This window comes from Chiloscyllium plagiosum, unplaced genomic scaffold (assembly GCF_037043375.1).
Source record: "Chiloscyllium plagiosum isolate Xiang-an unplaced genomic scaffold, Cpla_swu_hap1 HiC_scaffold_7, whole genome shotgun sequence".
Taxonomy (NCBI): domain Eukaryota; kingdom Metazoa; phylum Chordata; class Chondrichthyes; order Orectolobiformes; family Hemiscylliidae; genus Chiloscyllium; species Chiloscyllium plagiosum.
Window position 1 is genome coordinate 21747963 of NW_028270145.1, and position 16173 is coordinate 21764135.

Sequence of the window (16173 nt, forward strand, 5' to 3'; positions counted from 1 at the left end):
TCTTCCCTCAAAGACGTTAGTGATCCAGATGGGTTTTTCTGACAATCAACAATGGTTTATTGGGCATCATTAGACTATTTATTGAATTCAAATTCCACCATCTCCTGTGGCGGGATTTGAACCTGGGTCTCCAGATTGTTGCCTAGGTTTCTGGATTAATAGTCTTTCGCTAATACAATGGGCCGTTGCCTCCCCAAATGGGCAGTGATCGCCCACGTTAAGGGCCTCAATTGGTAACAGGGTGGGAAGAATGACCATGGGCTTTCCTGTCATAGATTTAAGCTGATTGGAGAGGCAAGGTGCCCAACCCCATAGCCTCCAGCTTTATTAAATGCCCCCCACCCACCAGCCACATCACAGGGGAGTGAACAGGAATCCATCCACCCATGGTCTCTGGTACAGTTATAATATCTCCAATGTGCATTCCTGGTTGACTGACTCTCCTGGCCAGGGTTTCTCAGACAATTTCACCTGATCCCCACAAACAAAACCCTTCTCACCGGAGTGTACACGGTTCCTTGCCTATCCAACACAGTCAGCTCAGCACCATTTCCAGTTGTACCCAATAGCCAGTGGCTCTTACAGAGGCAGAGACAACCCCTTCTGGAACCTCTCACTCCGTGACCACTCTCTGTCTCCTCTCCCCTGCACCCTCACTCTGTGACCACTCTCTGTACCCCTCCCCCCCTACATCCTCACTCCATGAACATTCTCTGTACCCCTCACCTCCTGCACCTTCCCTCTGTAACCACTCTCTGTACCCCTCACCCCCTACACCCTCACTCCATGACCACTCTCTGTACCCCTCACCCCCTACACCCTCACTCCATGACCACTCTCTGTACCCCTCTCCCCCTCCACCCTCACTCCGTGACCACTCTCTGTACCCCTCTCCCCCTGCACCCTCACTCCGTGACCACACTCTGTACCTCTCACCCCCTACACCCTCACTCCGTGACCACTCTCTGTACCCCTCACCCCCTACACCCTCACTCCATGAGCATTCTCTGTACCTCTCACCCCCTACACCCTCGCTCCATGACTACTCTCTGTCCACTCTCCCCCTGCACCCTCACTCCATGACCATTCTCTGTACTCCTCTCCCCCTATACCCTTACTCCATGACTACTCTCTGTCCACTCTCCCCCTGCACCGTCACTCCATGACCACTCTCTGTACCCCTCACCCCCTGCACCCTCACTCCGTGACTACTCACTGTCCACTCTTCTTGATCATTCTCTGTACCCCTCTCTCCCTACACCCTCACTCCGTAACCACTCTCTGTCCACTCTCCCACTGGTTTTGTGAAGGGCAGGTTTGCCTCACAAACCTTATTGAATTCTTTGAGAAGGTGACTAAGGAGGTGGACGAGGGGAAAGCGGTAGATGTGGTGTAAATGGATTTTAGTAAGGCGTTTGATAAGGTTCCCCATGGTAGACTACTGCAAAAAATACGGAGGTATGGCATTGAGGGTGAGTTGGAGGTTTGGATTAGGAGTTGGCTGGCCGGAAGAAGACAGAGGGTAGTAGTTGATGGCAAAGGTTCATCTTGGAGTGCCGTCACTAGCGGTGTTCCGCAAGGATCTGTTTTGGGACCATTGCTGTTTGTCATTTTTATAAATGACCTGGAGGAGGGGTTAGAAGGTTGGGTGAGCAAGTTTGCGGATGATAGACAGTGAGGAAGGACGTGGCAAGTTACAGCGGGATATAGATAAGCTGCAGAACTGGGCAGAAAGGTGGCAAATGGAGTTCAATGTAGCTAAGTGTGAGGTGATTCACTTTGGTAAGAGTAACAAAAAGATGGGGTACTGGGCTAATGGACGGATACTTGGTAGTGTGGATGAGCAGAAGGATCTTGGTGTCCATGTACACAGATCTTTGAAAGTTGCCACCCAGGTAAATAGTGCGGTGAAGAAGGCATATGGCGTACTGGCTTTTATTGGTAGAGGAATTGAGTTCCGGAGTACTGAGGTCATGTTGCAGTTGTATAAGACTCTGGTGCGGCCGCATCTGGAGTATTGTGTGCAGTTTTGGTCGCCATACTATAGGAAGGATGTGGAGGCACTGGAACGGGTGCAGAGGAGGTTTACCAGGATGTTGCCTGGTATGGTAGAAAGATCGTATGAGGAAAGGCTGAGGCACTTGGGGTTCTTTTCATTGGAGAAAAGAAGGTTTAGGGGTGACTTGATAGAGGTGTACAAGATGATTAGGGGTTTAGATAGGGTCGACAGTGAGAATCTTTTTCCACGTATGGAGTCAGCTATTACAAGGGGGCATAGCTTTAAATTAAGGGAGGGTAGGTATAGGACAGATGTTAGGGGTAGGTTCTTTACTCAGTGAGTCGTGAGTTCATGGAATGCCCTGCCAGTAGCAGTGGTGGACTCTCCCTCATTATGGGCATTTAAGCGGGCATTGGATAGGCATATGGAGGATAGTGGGCTAGTGTAGGTTAGGTGGGCTTGGATCGGCGCAACATCGAGGGCCAAAGGGCCTGTACTGCGCTGTATTCTTCTATGTTCTATGTTCTATGTTCTCCCCATACCCTCACTTCGTGACCACTCTCTGTACCCCTCACCCCCTACACCCTCACTCTGTGACTATTCTCTGTCCACTCTCCCCTATACCCTCACTCCCTGACCATTCTCTGTACCCCTCCCCCCCTACATCCTCACTCCATGACCACTCTCTGTACCCCTCTCCCCCTACACCCTCACTCAGTGACCACTCTCTGTCCACTCTCCCCCTACACCCTCACTCCATGACCACTCTCTGTACCCCTCTCTCCCTACACCCTCACTCAGTGACCACTCTCTGTACCCCTCTCCCCCTACACCCTCACTCCGTGACCACTCTCTGTACCCCTCTCCCCCTACACCCTCACTCCGTGACCACTCTCTGTACCCCTCTCTCCCTACACCCTCACTCAGTGACCACTCTCTGTCCACTCTCCCCCTACACCCTCATTCCGTGACCACTCTCTGTACCCCTCTCCCCCTACACCCTCATTCCGTGACCACTCTCTGTACCCCTCTCTCCCTACACCCTCCCTCAGTGACCACTCTCTGTCCACTCCCCCTACACCCTCACTCCGTGACCACTCTCTGTACCCCTCTCCCCCTACACCCTCACTCAGTGACCACTCTCTGTCCACTGTCCCCCTACACCCTCACTCCGTGACCACTCTCTGTACCCCTCTCTCCCTACACCCTCACTCAGTGACCACTCTCTGTCCACTGTCCCCTTACACTCAACTTTCAGAGAGCTTTGGTGCCATTTTCACAGGGGTATCGATATTGTAACTGCTCCCATTCTGGGAGCGGGGTGATTAAAACACAGTAAGAGAGGAGTCACTGTTTATCTGGCTGGACAGCGATGGTTGGTCTCTGTCTTTCTGAAAACTATTGATGTTGGTTAGCACAGCAGGTCTGGCCACCTCTCCCTTACCTTCAGCCCTTGGCCAGAGGAGGAATGGCTGGGTTTGGATTCCTGGCCTGGACCTCTCAAGTGGGGGGCACGCCTGCAGATCCCTGGCTTCCCATGGATGGATTACTTGACCTACTACACAAAAGATCCCATCACTGCCTTACCTGATCTTCCAAGTAAACATCCAATCGCTTGTGTTTCCTGTTCGCCAGATCTCCACAGCCACGGCTCAGTAAGGACAGGTTCCACATCCTTCCCGCTCCTTAACCTGCCTTCGCTTCCCCCACCCCTTTGATTTACATTTCCCTCTGTAAATCCCCATGGGACTGACTGGAAGGAGCAGTCGAATCCCAGCAGAACAGCATCCTGGTGAATCCTCAACCCTGGTGGAACAGAATCCTGCTACGATCCCGAATTCAAATGAGGTTGCATCGGGGTGGATTCCTATCCCTATCCCCAGTGGGTCCCAGATTCAAAAGAAGCACCATCCTCCCGGATGCCCAATCCTGGTAGAGCAGGATCCTGATGGAACCCTAATTCCAATGAAATAGTAAAATGATGGATCCCTATTACCGGTGGAACAGAATCCCAGTGGTTCTTGCACTCCAACAGAGCAGGATCTCAGTGGATCCCTGACCTGCCTGAAACGGAATGCTGTTAGAGCGGTATTCCAGAGGGTCACCAGTTGCCACGGATCCTGGTTGACTCTGAGTTCTCAGTGAATCCTGGCAGAGGGAGGGAAGCAGTAAAGCTGGGAGCTGGGAGGCTGGGCTGCTCACAGTCTCTGCTTCTGGCTCTGTGCAGTGTTAGCTGGTTGCCTTGGAAGCAGCTAGACGCCGCTGAAAAAGAACAAACAGCCTCTCGGAGACAGTAAGGAGCAGGCTTACACCTCCCTCTCTCTCTCCCTCTCTCCCTGCCAACCACAGAGAATAAAGTCACAGTGTAATCCCTTTAATTGCTGTCATTCCAGTATGAGACTCCCCTGTAACTGGACATAGGCAGGTCTGTCTGATCTACCCCCAGGGCCCAAAATACCAGTTATCGTGGATCTGGGCCTCAGTCAGAGCTTTGGTCGGCTCAGCGGTATCTGCCGGGGAACTGATTCTCATGTCTATCACCCCCTTCGCAGACACACGGAGAGGGGGAGGAGAGCGGAGAGGAGCTGGGGGGAGCAGAAAGTGAGTGGTCCACTTGTTCCCAGTCCCACCATCTCAACATGGTCCAATCAAGAGTTGGATTATGACTTAATAGCCATTGACAGAAAGACAGCCAGCAAGTGGTGGGGACTGGGGATGTATGGAGGGAGTGGTGTGGCGTGGTTTGGCGGGGTGGTTGGTGAGGGGTGTGGAGGGTGGTATGGGTTAGAGGTATGGGGTGGTTGTAAGGGGAGTTCAGAGGAAGTGAAGTGGTGGGGGGAGTTGTTCAGAGGGAGTGGGTAGGGGGGAGATTGGCGTGTGGGACAGAGTGAGAGGAGGTGTTGGTGGTAGTGGTGGATTGGGGAGAAGTGGGAGGGTGGGGAGTCGGAGGGAAATGGGGGGGAAAATGGGGAGTGACAGGGAGATCGAGGGGGGGGTTGGAGAGTGGGGAGCCGGGTTTGGGGAGAGTAGGGAGCAGGGGAAACAGGTGTGAGGTGGATTTAGGTGGGAAGGATGTGGGTGCAAGAATTGGTGGACACCACATCCAGTCGCTTGTCTAGGCTGGGACACCATTGGGAGTTTGGGGCGGGGGGTTATTCTGTGAGCAGTTGACAGCCATCCGTGTTCCCCAGTTTATTTTTAATGGGACTCTCAGGCCAGTGAATGAGTGGAGCCAGTAACATAGTGCCACCTTCACCTGCAAACACAGTCGTGTGGTGCTGTCATTGTCCCATTGGTGGGTGTGTTCTACCTGGTGTAAAGCATTCCCAAACCTCATTCCCAAAGCTCCCAGGAAATGCAGTGGTGTGACAAAACAAATTGCAGGTGGTCGGTTCTTTAGCTCAATCAATATCTACTTCCTTAACCGGATATTTCGAAAAGCGGAGGGTCGTCTGATTTTAAAACATGCCCCCTTAGTAACTGCTAAGTGACTGTCAATCTCCCACTCACCAGAAGGAAAAGCCAGTAAGACTGATGAATGCGACAAACTGGTGCATATTGTCTTTTATTCTTCAAAATGGTGCTCCTGTATGACCAGTACATTTATTTCCACAATGACTGGTTCCTCACTGGTTGTTATGAGTTGATGCAGTGCTGCCCTATCTACTTGTTGGCTAATTGTTCATTCTGCACACACTATTGGTCAGAGAGTTTGATGATAATAGCATTGGAAACCAAGCTTACACCAAGGGACAAGTACTACAGAGTTAAAATGGAAGATGCAGTGTCCAAATGGACAAATTGAGGTGGTTGGGAAAGTGCTTTGATACACTGCTCTGATTTTCTTTCCCCTTTATTCACCCAAGGGATGTGGGCATCAATGGCTAGGCCAGCATTTTTTGCTCATCCCTAATTACCCAGAGGACAGTTAAGAGTCCAAAATATTGCTCTGGGCCTAAAGTCACATGTAGGTCAGATCGGGTAAGGACGGAGTTTCCTTCCCTAAAGGGCATTAGTGAACCAGATGGTTTTTTCCTGACAATCAACCATGGATTCATGGTTATCATCAGACTCTTAATTCCAGATTTTTATTGAATTCAAATTCCACCATCTGTTGTGCATTTGGACGTTATCTGGGTCTCTGGGTTAACAGTCCAGCAATGATACCACTAGGCCATCGCCTTCCCCAGATTGAAAGGCGCTTGCCCCTGAAGCAGGGTTCACGTCTGCTTGATGCAGCCCTGGATCAATCTGTGTAAGTAATTGGGAACATGATGGGTATACAGTCCAGGTTTACACACTGCTGAGACAATCACCGCAGATTTCCCCAAAGCCATCTCTGGTAAACCACCCAATCCACCTTGCAATGTGAATCAGCTTCCCAGACTGTGTGGTTCTTTTGTGGCCCTCAAGATTCCTTAGTGTTCCCTCAGATTGGGACCAGGACATCTGGACCATTGAGAAGAACAGGAAAGAGAGATAGAGGGGAGCTGCTTTCATTGGCTGCAGAGTCTAGGACATGGTCCAAAAAAACCCCAGATAGACCTTGGAGTGCAGGTTCATAGCTCCTTGAAAGTGGAGTCGCATGTAGATAGGATAGTGAAGAAGGCATTTGGTATGCTTTCCTTGACTGGTCAGAGTATTGAGTACAGGAGTTGGGAGATCATGTTGCAGCTGTACAGGACATTGGTTAGGCCGCTGTTGGAATATTGCATGCAATTCTGGTCTCCTTCCTATCGGAAAGATGTTGTGAAACTTGAAAGAGTTCTGAAAAGATTTACAAGGATGTTGCCAGGGTTGGAGGATCTGAGCTATAGGGAAAGGCTGAACAGGCTGGGGCTGTTTTCCCTGCAGCATCGGAGGCTGAGGGGTGACCTTATAGAGGTTTACAAAATTAAGAGGGGCATGGATAGGGTAAATAGGCAAAATCTTTTCCCTGGGGTCAGGGAGTCCAGAACTAGAGGGCATAGGTTTAGGATGAGAGGGGAAAGATATAAAAGAGACCTAAGGGGCAACTTTTTCACGCAGAGGGTGGTACGTGTATGGAATGAGCTGCCAGAGGATGTGGTGGAGGCTGATACAATTGCAACATTTAAGAGACATTTGGATATGTATATGAATGGGAAGGGTTTGGAGGGATATGGGCCGGGTGCTGGCAGGTGGGACTAGATTGGGTTTGGATATCTGGTCGACATGGGCGGGTTGTACCGAAGGATCTATTTCCAAGCTGTACATCTCTATGACTCTATGAGTGAAATTAGAAGGTTTTTTTTTAAAGGATGGTAAAGGTTTGGAAATCTGCAGCATACAGCAACCATTCCAGATTATTTGTCAAATTTAAATTGGAGATTGATGGATATGTTATACAAAGGTATTAAAGGTGTAAAGATGGGCAATGATTTTTGGGAATGAATCAGCCCTGATCTCAATGAATGGCAGAACAAGGTCAAGGGGTAACTACTCATATGCATTGGGGGAGATTGTGATAATGGCCAGAAATCCAGTGGCTCAGACTATGCTCTAGGGACATGGTTTCAAATCCCATCCTGGAAACCGGTGAGTTTGATGAGTCAATCTGAAAAATAAAGCTAGTCTCAGTAATGGTGACCATGAGTTTATTGGAGAAACCCATCTGCTTCACTAATGCCCTCTTTGGAAGGAAATGTGCCCGCCTTACCTACTCTGGGCCTACATGTGACTTCAGAACCAAAGTGATTGATTCTTCAACTGCCCTTTAGAAATACCTTAATGCAAATCATTCAGCTCAAAGTCAATTAGGGTTGGTCAACAAATGTTGCATTTGCTGACAATGCCCGCATTCCCTGGAAGAAAATGTTCTTGTATGAACAAAGAGCTAAAGTCGGCTACTTGGACCTGTGAGTCCACTCTACCATTCTAAAAGGTCGTAACTGAATCGACTTTAACGTCAACTCTACATTCCTGCATATCTCCGATAATTTTTCATTCCCCCGGGTAATCAAAAATTGATCTACCTCTGCCCCCAGAAATATTTAAAGATTCTGCACCGGCTGATTTTTGAGGAAGTGAATTAGAAAGACTGATACTCTCAGAGAGAACAAAATGTTTCCTCATCTGTTTCCTTTTCAAATGGGCACCCCCCTCACTTCTAAACGATGAACCCTAGTTCTAGATTCTCCCACAGGAGGAAACACCCTTTCTACATTCACCTGGGTCAAGTCCCCTCAGGCTTCAGTTAAGTCACTTCTGACTTTCTGACTATCCATAGGATAGAGGCCTCGCTTGTCCAGCCTTTCCTCGTGAGGCAATTTGCTCATTCCGTGTATTAGTTGGTACTAATCTACCTGGAATATTGTATAGAATTTTGGTGCCCTTGCTTGAGGAGGGGTGTAGTTGTACTGGAGGCAGTTGTGAAGGGGTTCAGTAGATCGATTCCAGAGGTAAACGCTTTGGTTTACGAAGATTGAGCAGTTTAGGCCTATACTCTCAAGAGTTCAGAAGATTGAGAAATCTAATTGAGGCATATATGATGCCAAACGGTATTGACGAAGTGCATGTAGGGAAGATGCTTCTTATGGAAGGCAATTTAGAATGAGAGGTCAGAGGATAAGAAGTAGCAAATTTAAAACAGAGATGAGGAGAGATTACTTCTGTTTAAAGGGTCATGAATCTGTGGAATTCACTACCCCAGAGTGTGGTGAATGCTGAGCCACTAAGTAAATGTAAGGAGGGAGATGGACAGCGTTATAACGAGTAAAAGATTGAAAGGTTATGGAGAGTAGGCAGGAAAGTGAATTGAGGGTCACGATGGGATCAGCATTGATTGTATCAAATGGCTGAGCAGATCGAAAGGCTGCACTTTACTTTGACAGCTGCAGTAGTTAGATTCAAACCCATGGTCAGAGTATTAGACTGCACCTCTAAATTACTGCTACAATGACATTGCCACTTTGCCACAGTTTACATTGTGCAGTGGTGTTATAAGAATTCAATACAACTCTGGCCTCTTGTTAGTATGTACAAGACATATCAATCCCTTCACTGCACACCTGACTCAATCTGTCCAAGCCGCATGTCTGGAATTTTCTCCTTAACACTGCCCCTTCTGTCGCCCCACCTCCCTCTCCTCTACACTGTCCTCTACACTGTCCTCTACACTGGCTATCATTTTGTCAACAATGTTCCTGTCTGTGGAGACACATGGGCACTTTTTGATTGTGCATCTGTCAAGTACTTTTAGCTGCTCTTGTTGCTGATGATGTGAAGCAGGGAGAGGGTGCGGGTAGAGGGGGAATGTTCCCAGACAGCTAAGGATTGTATGGATTGGGAGTCATTGACCTAGGCTGACTGTTCACTGGATGGCCTGCCTGTTGCCTAACCCACTGCTCAGTTTGGGAACTGCCTCCCCACCTCTTGTTCAGATCTGGCTGTTCTGCACAAGTCTTTCATTCCCATTTCTACTTAAATCTGCTACTTCTTATCCTCTGACCTCTCATTCTAAATTGCCTTCCATAAGAAGCATCTTCCCTACATGCACTTCGTCAATGTCCTTTGGCATCATATATGCCTCAATTAGATTTCTCAATCTTCTGAACTCTTGAGAGTATAGGCCTAAACTGCGTTGTGGGAAGCCATAATCTCGGGGCATTTCCTCATAGATGGTGAGTATATTAATTGTTTTTATATAAGTATTTTTATTGAAAAGCTTTTTAAAATCTTTTACAAAACATTTATATATAAAGAAAGAGATCAACACTATCAATACAGAAAAAAAGTAGTACAAAAAAACAAGGCCATAGCATAGTACCATTGTTACTAAACAACTCACTATTCTACCAAAACAAACACATCTACTTAACTAAAATTAAACTACAAACATATTCGATAAATACTAGCTTAAACTACATTCAAATAACTTAAATTAAATAATATTTCACTACTTTATTCTATCTCACTCATCACACTTTCACTGAGGCTCCGATCCCTGGGAGCACCATCTACAGTATTCTTTTTCCTCCAGTCTTCTCCTCCCAGAGCCCTACAGGCACCCATACTGATTCCCACGGCTATATCACGGCCATGATTAATATTGCAGATAAGTCAGCATTGATATAATTTAAAAAGGGCTGCCACGTCTTGTAAAACTGCTCCATTTATGGTGCTCCATATTTGTGAGGTAGTCTTGGGGGAGATGCTCCATCACTAACCTATGCCACCCCATAAGACCTAGTGGTTTTTCTGACGTCCAATTCACCAGAATGTTCCTCCTCGCACAGTGGGTCAGAATATTACACAATCCGCATTCCTCCAGACAGGGTAAATTTGGCAACCCCAAAAGGAGAAATACCGGATCCACGTTAATTTCAATCCCCAGAATGTCCTTTAACTCCCTTACTATAGCACTCCAATATCTTTGGATCTTGCAACAAGACCAATAATAATGTGTGAGAGTGCCGATATTAATTTTACATTTGGGATATTCTGGTGACACTCCTCTCTTAAACTTGGCTAGCCTCTCTGGTGCCATATGAGCCCTGTGTAAGATCTTCAATTGCATGGTCTGCGCTCTGGTACATACTGAGATTTTCTTTACATTCCCCCAGACGTCTTCCCAGACCTCTGGTAAAATGTCCTCTCCTAACTCTCGGTTCCATGTCTTACAGAATCCTTCCATGTCCCACAGGGTGCAATTTTTCTGTAAACGATATAAAGTACTGAGTGAAAGAGCAACCATACACCGTAGTATTCTTTTCTCCACGTTTGATTTGTACCATTGAATCAGGAGCATGGTCTTCCTCTGTATCTAGTCCCTTATCTGGAAATATCGGAAAAGGTCCCTATTAGACAATCCATATTTCTGACTTAACTGACTAAATGACATCATGACCTCCCCCTCAAATATGTCTCCCAGACAGAAGATTCCCTTATTCTCCCATGCCTAAAGCCAGAGTCCATTGTCGCAGGTTTAAATCCTTGGACACCCACCAACAGGGTAAATGGCAAACTCTTAGACCCAATTGCCCTCGTCTTGCCTCATTATCCTCCAGGCTTTTACCATATTTAAGATAATTGGACTATTGCATTGCTGGGTCACAGATTTCATTTTGTCCATAAATAATAAATTAATTAGGGGGCATCTCGACTGTGAGGCTTCAATATCAAGCCAAATCGACTCCGAATCCCCCCATACCCAGTCACCAACATATGTTAACAGAGCACTAATTGGGTATTTCTTCAAATCTGGAAGATCCACCAATCCCTCAGCCTGCGAAAGCTGCAATTTAGTGAATTTAATTAGAGGACGCCTATGGCACCAAATAAAGGACTCTAGCCAACCATTAATCCTCCATAATACTTGTCTAGGTAACAACAATGGAAGCATTCTCATGGGGTACAAGAGTCGAGGAAGAATACTCATCTTAATCAGGGTTATTCGGCCCCAACCATGATAACGGTAACCCCTCCCACTACTGTAAATCCTGTTTTATCCTCTCTAGTAATTGTACATAGTTAGCTGTATACAGCCAATGGAAGGAAGGGGTAATAAAAATTCCCAAAGACAAAAAATCTTTTGGCGATCATCTAAATGGAAACTGCATTCCATCCTTCAAGTTGGGCACCTCCACTAATCCCCCTACTGGCCTTCCGATTTTGTTAAATTAATCTTGTAACCCAAGAAACCACCTCATGAATTAATTGTTTGGATCAGTCGAGGTACAGACTTCTCTGGATTGGCCAAAAATAAAAGGACGTTGTCAGCATATAGGATGATCTTATGCTCCCCCATTCCCACCTTTGGCGCTACTATTTCAGGATAACTCTTGATTGTTTCGGCTAATGGTTCAGTTGCTAAAGTAAATAACAGTGGTGTCAACTACCTCTTCTAACATTAAAGTTATTTGACTTAACACCATGTGTAATAACTGCTGCCTTAGGATCATTATACAGTACTGCCAACCATCTGGCAAAGGATTCCTCAAACCAAAACGCTCTAGAACTTCAAATCAATACGGCCATTCTATCCTATCAAAGGCTTTTTCTGCATATAGGGAGACCACCAACACCGGAATCAATCTTTGCTGACATACCTGTACTGTATTCAGTACTCTCCTGCTATTGTTAGAGGAACTGCAGCCCTTGACAAAACCTGTCTGGTCTTCTTTTATAATATGGGGCAGGACCTTCTCCAACCTCACAGCCAACATCTTTGATAAAAGTTTGAAATCTACATTCAGTAGCAAGATTGGTCTATATGAAGTACCTTCTTTGGGGTCCTTCCTTTCTTTAAAATGAGGGAGATATTAGCCTCCCTAAGAGTAGGCAGCAGACAATCCTGTGTATAAGAATATTTGTACATCCCCAGAAGTGGCTCCACTAACATGTTTATGAATTCCTTATAGAATTCAGTTGGGAATCCATCTGGCCCCGGTGTTTTCCACCCTGGAGATGCCTTATTACTTCCTGCACTTCCTGTACCATTAAAGACCCATTCAAAAGGGAAGCCTGCTCCTTACTTACATTGGAGAGATCCATATTTTCAAAGAAGGACTGCATTCCCATTGTACCGTGTTCGCTCCCCTCTGACCAATATAGCTCTTCAAAATATTCCCTAAACCTAACATTGATCTTTTTCAATTCACGGGTAATTGTACCAGCTTTCTCCCTAAAGGAGATAATAGATTGGGAAGCCTTTTTCCTCCTAATCAAATAAGCCAGATATGTACTAGGCTTATCTCCGAATTCAAACAGTCTCTGTTTGGCAAAGGAGACCTCTTTTTTTAGCCACTTGTGTGTGCATGGAGTCTGGAGCAGCCGGGAGAGCTGTGACCCACTGAGGCTTAACCAATGACGGTCTATTATGTTTTCTCAGCTACCTTCAGCCAGGCCTCCAGCATCCGTTGTTGCACCTCCCTCTGCATTTTTCTAGTCACCGAATATGAAATGACCAGACCTCGTAAATATGCCTTATTGGCTTCTCAAAGCATTGCCAGATTGCTAGTTGTACCCGAATTAATATCCCAAAAGGCCCTGAACTCTCTTGTAATATATTCAATAAATTTACTATCCTCTAACAAAAATGGATCCATGCTCCACTACCCTTGGCTTTAATATCTAAATACACTGGCGCATGATCTGAAATGGCTATGTTCCCAATTTTGAATGCCAATATTCTGTCCAGACCGTCAATTGGCATAAAAAAAAATGTCAATTCGCGTATGGCACTTGTGTGGGTTAGAATAGAACGTGAAGTCTCTTCCATTAAGATGGAGACACCTCCAGACATCCACTAGTCCCAACTCATCACACATGCTCACCAACTACTTAGACTGCGCAGGTGTACCTGCCAGGCCTTTTGGCACCCTGTCAATCTGTGGATCTATTAGGCAATTAAAATTCCCTCCTATAATCATACGGCAAACCCCAAGATTCATTAATTTAGCCATTGCATCAATTAGAAATTTAAGTGGGTGCACCGGGGGACAATATACATTCAAAATACTGTATTCTTCTCCATGTATTAGAGCTTTAAGAATGATAAACTGCCCATGTTCATCTGTTACCTGGAAAGGGAGGTTCCTTCCTATAAGTATAGCCACTCCTCTACTCTTAGAGCTGAAGGATGAGAAAAATACCCTGTCATAACGCCCCTGCTGCAGTTTCAGATGTTCCTTATCAGTTAGATGCATGTCCTGCAGCAGGACAATGTCCACCCTTTCCTTCCTGAGGCTTGGTAAGACCTTCTTTATTTTAATAGGAGAATGGCTCCCTTTTATATTCCAGGTGCACCACCTGAACAAATCACTAGCCATGGTCATCCAGGGCAGCCCATGGTTTCCCAGGAGGAGGGAACTTATCTGAAGTGTGACAAGTTACAAAGATATTAACTCTATGAAGTCTAAGAACTATTCTTATAAAAACAACTACAACTAAAAGAAAACCTACATTTAACTGAAACAAACACCCAAATAACCCCCAACTTGCTCGAGATCTTCCCCCTTGCCCATAGGGGGCACCCTTCCCAATCCTTATTGCTATCTCGACTCCCTCTAGCTGAAGCTGTGTCCTAGCCCCAGGCAATTCACAAATAAAGAAAACTTGTTATTTACATTCTGAAACAATGAATACCCATTTCCCCCTCCACTCGTCTTAGTCACAAATATAAGATCAAAATGACAGCAGTAAAAAAAAACCTAGATATTACCCAGCTGACCGATATATAAAATAATTCCAATTTTACAGTTTTACAACAAAACCATGAATGTACAACCAATAACCATAAAAAAAGGAAGAGGGAAAGGGAGAGAGGGAGATAGAAAGGGGGGGGGGGGGGGGGTAAAAAAAACAAACTCCAAACCATGTCCGCAATAATGCCCCCTCCCCTCCCCTCCCCTCCCAACCCAACCCAACCCAACTCAGGTCCTTCATTTCAGAGACTTCACAAAGTCCTTCACCTTTTCTGCAGAGACAAAGATATATACCGTCCCCCCATGGGCGAAACACAACATGACTGGGTACCTCATGGAGTATTGGATGTTCAGGTCCCTTAATTGTTTTTTAACATTATCAAATGTCCTTCTCCTCTTAACCAGGGCTCCTGAAAAATCTTTTAAAAACATTATCTTTTAACCTTTCTACACTAAAACTTATGAATTCCTTCCCAATCTTCTTGCTGTTTCCACTATTGACAGTTTTTCTCTATAATACAGGATCTGCACTAGGACCATGTAGGGGCGCGGGTCTGGCCCAGACCTGTGCATTGCGATAGGGTGGGCCTGCTCCACGCTTACCAGGCCCGACTCCAACTCTAACTACAGGAACTTTGGGAACCATCCCTGCAGGAAGCCAACGAGGTCTTTGCCTTCTTCACGTTCCGGGAGGCCCACAATCCATAAGTTTTCTCCTTCTATTCTTATTTTCTAGTTCATCGACTTGATCCTGAAGGATCCGAACCTGGTCTTCCAGCATTCGGGTCCTTCCTCCCGAGACCTCTGCTACAGTCTCCGATGCCGCAGTCCTCTCCTCCACTGTGGGAGGTAAAGGTCCACCTTGCCCGGGGGTATGGAACAGAGCCCAGCACAGCAGGCCACTCAGACTGCCGCCATCTTGGATCTCCCGAATATATTAATTGTTAATTTGATAAAGGTATGGAAAGATGTGATTCTCAACTTCTTATTGTATTTTCAAATCCCTCAAGCCCTACAAAAGTGAGGGCAGTTAGCTTGATCACAATGAATATAACGAGCTTTTTGATGCTATCATGTTTCTCTGATGAAGAGAAGGGAGATACTGGTCCTGTCACAATCAAACCAACAATGTGGCACAGCCCACGCTGATTAGGTCTGTCCCAAGCTGCCAAATTTGCATCTCTATCAAAGCTGAAGAGTATCCTTGAATAAGTTGATAACATGATAAATTCAGCACAACATGGATCTTGTGACTGGAAGCCTGGCTTGTTCACTTCAGTGTTCCACGTCTTTCCCTGTGACTGAAATGATCACATTTGGACAGGTTCCTTTTCAATGTTCCTTGTCAAGAATGTCCTCAAGCTAAATGATGGAATGATTAAGGATATTTGGCTCTGAGAAGCAAAGTTACAAATTTGCAAGAAGAACGTAAAACAGCCAAGTTGTGTGTGAGTGTAATAGAAAACTATCCATTTACTGTGAAATTAATTATCCATTTACTGTGAAACTTGAAAGAGAATGCTTTTCTTTAACTTAATGTTGTATAAGTTAAACAATACTTTGGTGAAGGCCTGTAGTCAGCTTGTCTCTGTTTGAATTCTGTAAACATTCAATTCGACCTTGCGATAGTTGAACTCAGCGAAAGCTAAAGAACTGTTATGTCTAAGACTAGGGGATTTGCCATTGAGAGTGTGATAAGAAACAGAATAAAGCAAGTGTCTGTACCATGTTAAGGCACTCCTTTACATGAAGGCATCTAGCATTTGTGTACTGGAGTCACATCTGCAGCGGTAACAATAAAGCTCCTTTCTTTGCTCTTGCTAATAGTTGAGTCAAGTCGATTTAATTTCCATGACAGTAAACTTGGGGGCTCGTCCCGGGACCCCACAACTGGGTGAGATTCTGAAGATTCCCTGGAGGTGCAGGCGCCAGCGCCTTGAAGGTCTTTCACTTCATCTCGAATGTTGAATTGGCCCTTTTGCGTGAGAGGATTGGGAATCTGTGGATCGC

General features: G+C 46.0%; 1 protein-coding gene across 1 annotated transcript in view; it reads right to left on the reverse strand.

Moving 5' to 3' along the window:
- LOC122551904 (uncharacterized) overlaps positions 1-4327 on the reverse strand; it is a 62461-nt gene extending 58134 nt beyond the window's left edge. The window contains exon 1 of the mRNA XM_087988798.1: positions 3587-4327. Coding sequence (XP_087844924.1) covers positions 3587-3673 — 87 coding nt within the window. The 5' untranslated portion in view covers positions 3674-4327. The remainder of the gene's footprint in view (positions 1-3586) is intronic.
- Between the last annotated feature and the right edge of the window lie 11846 nt (positions 4328-16173).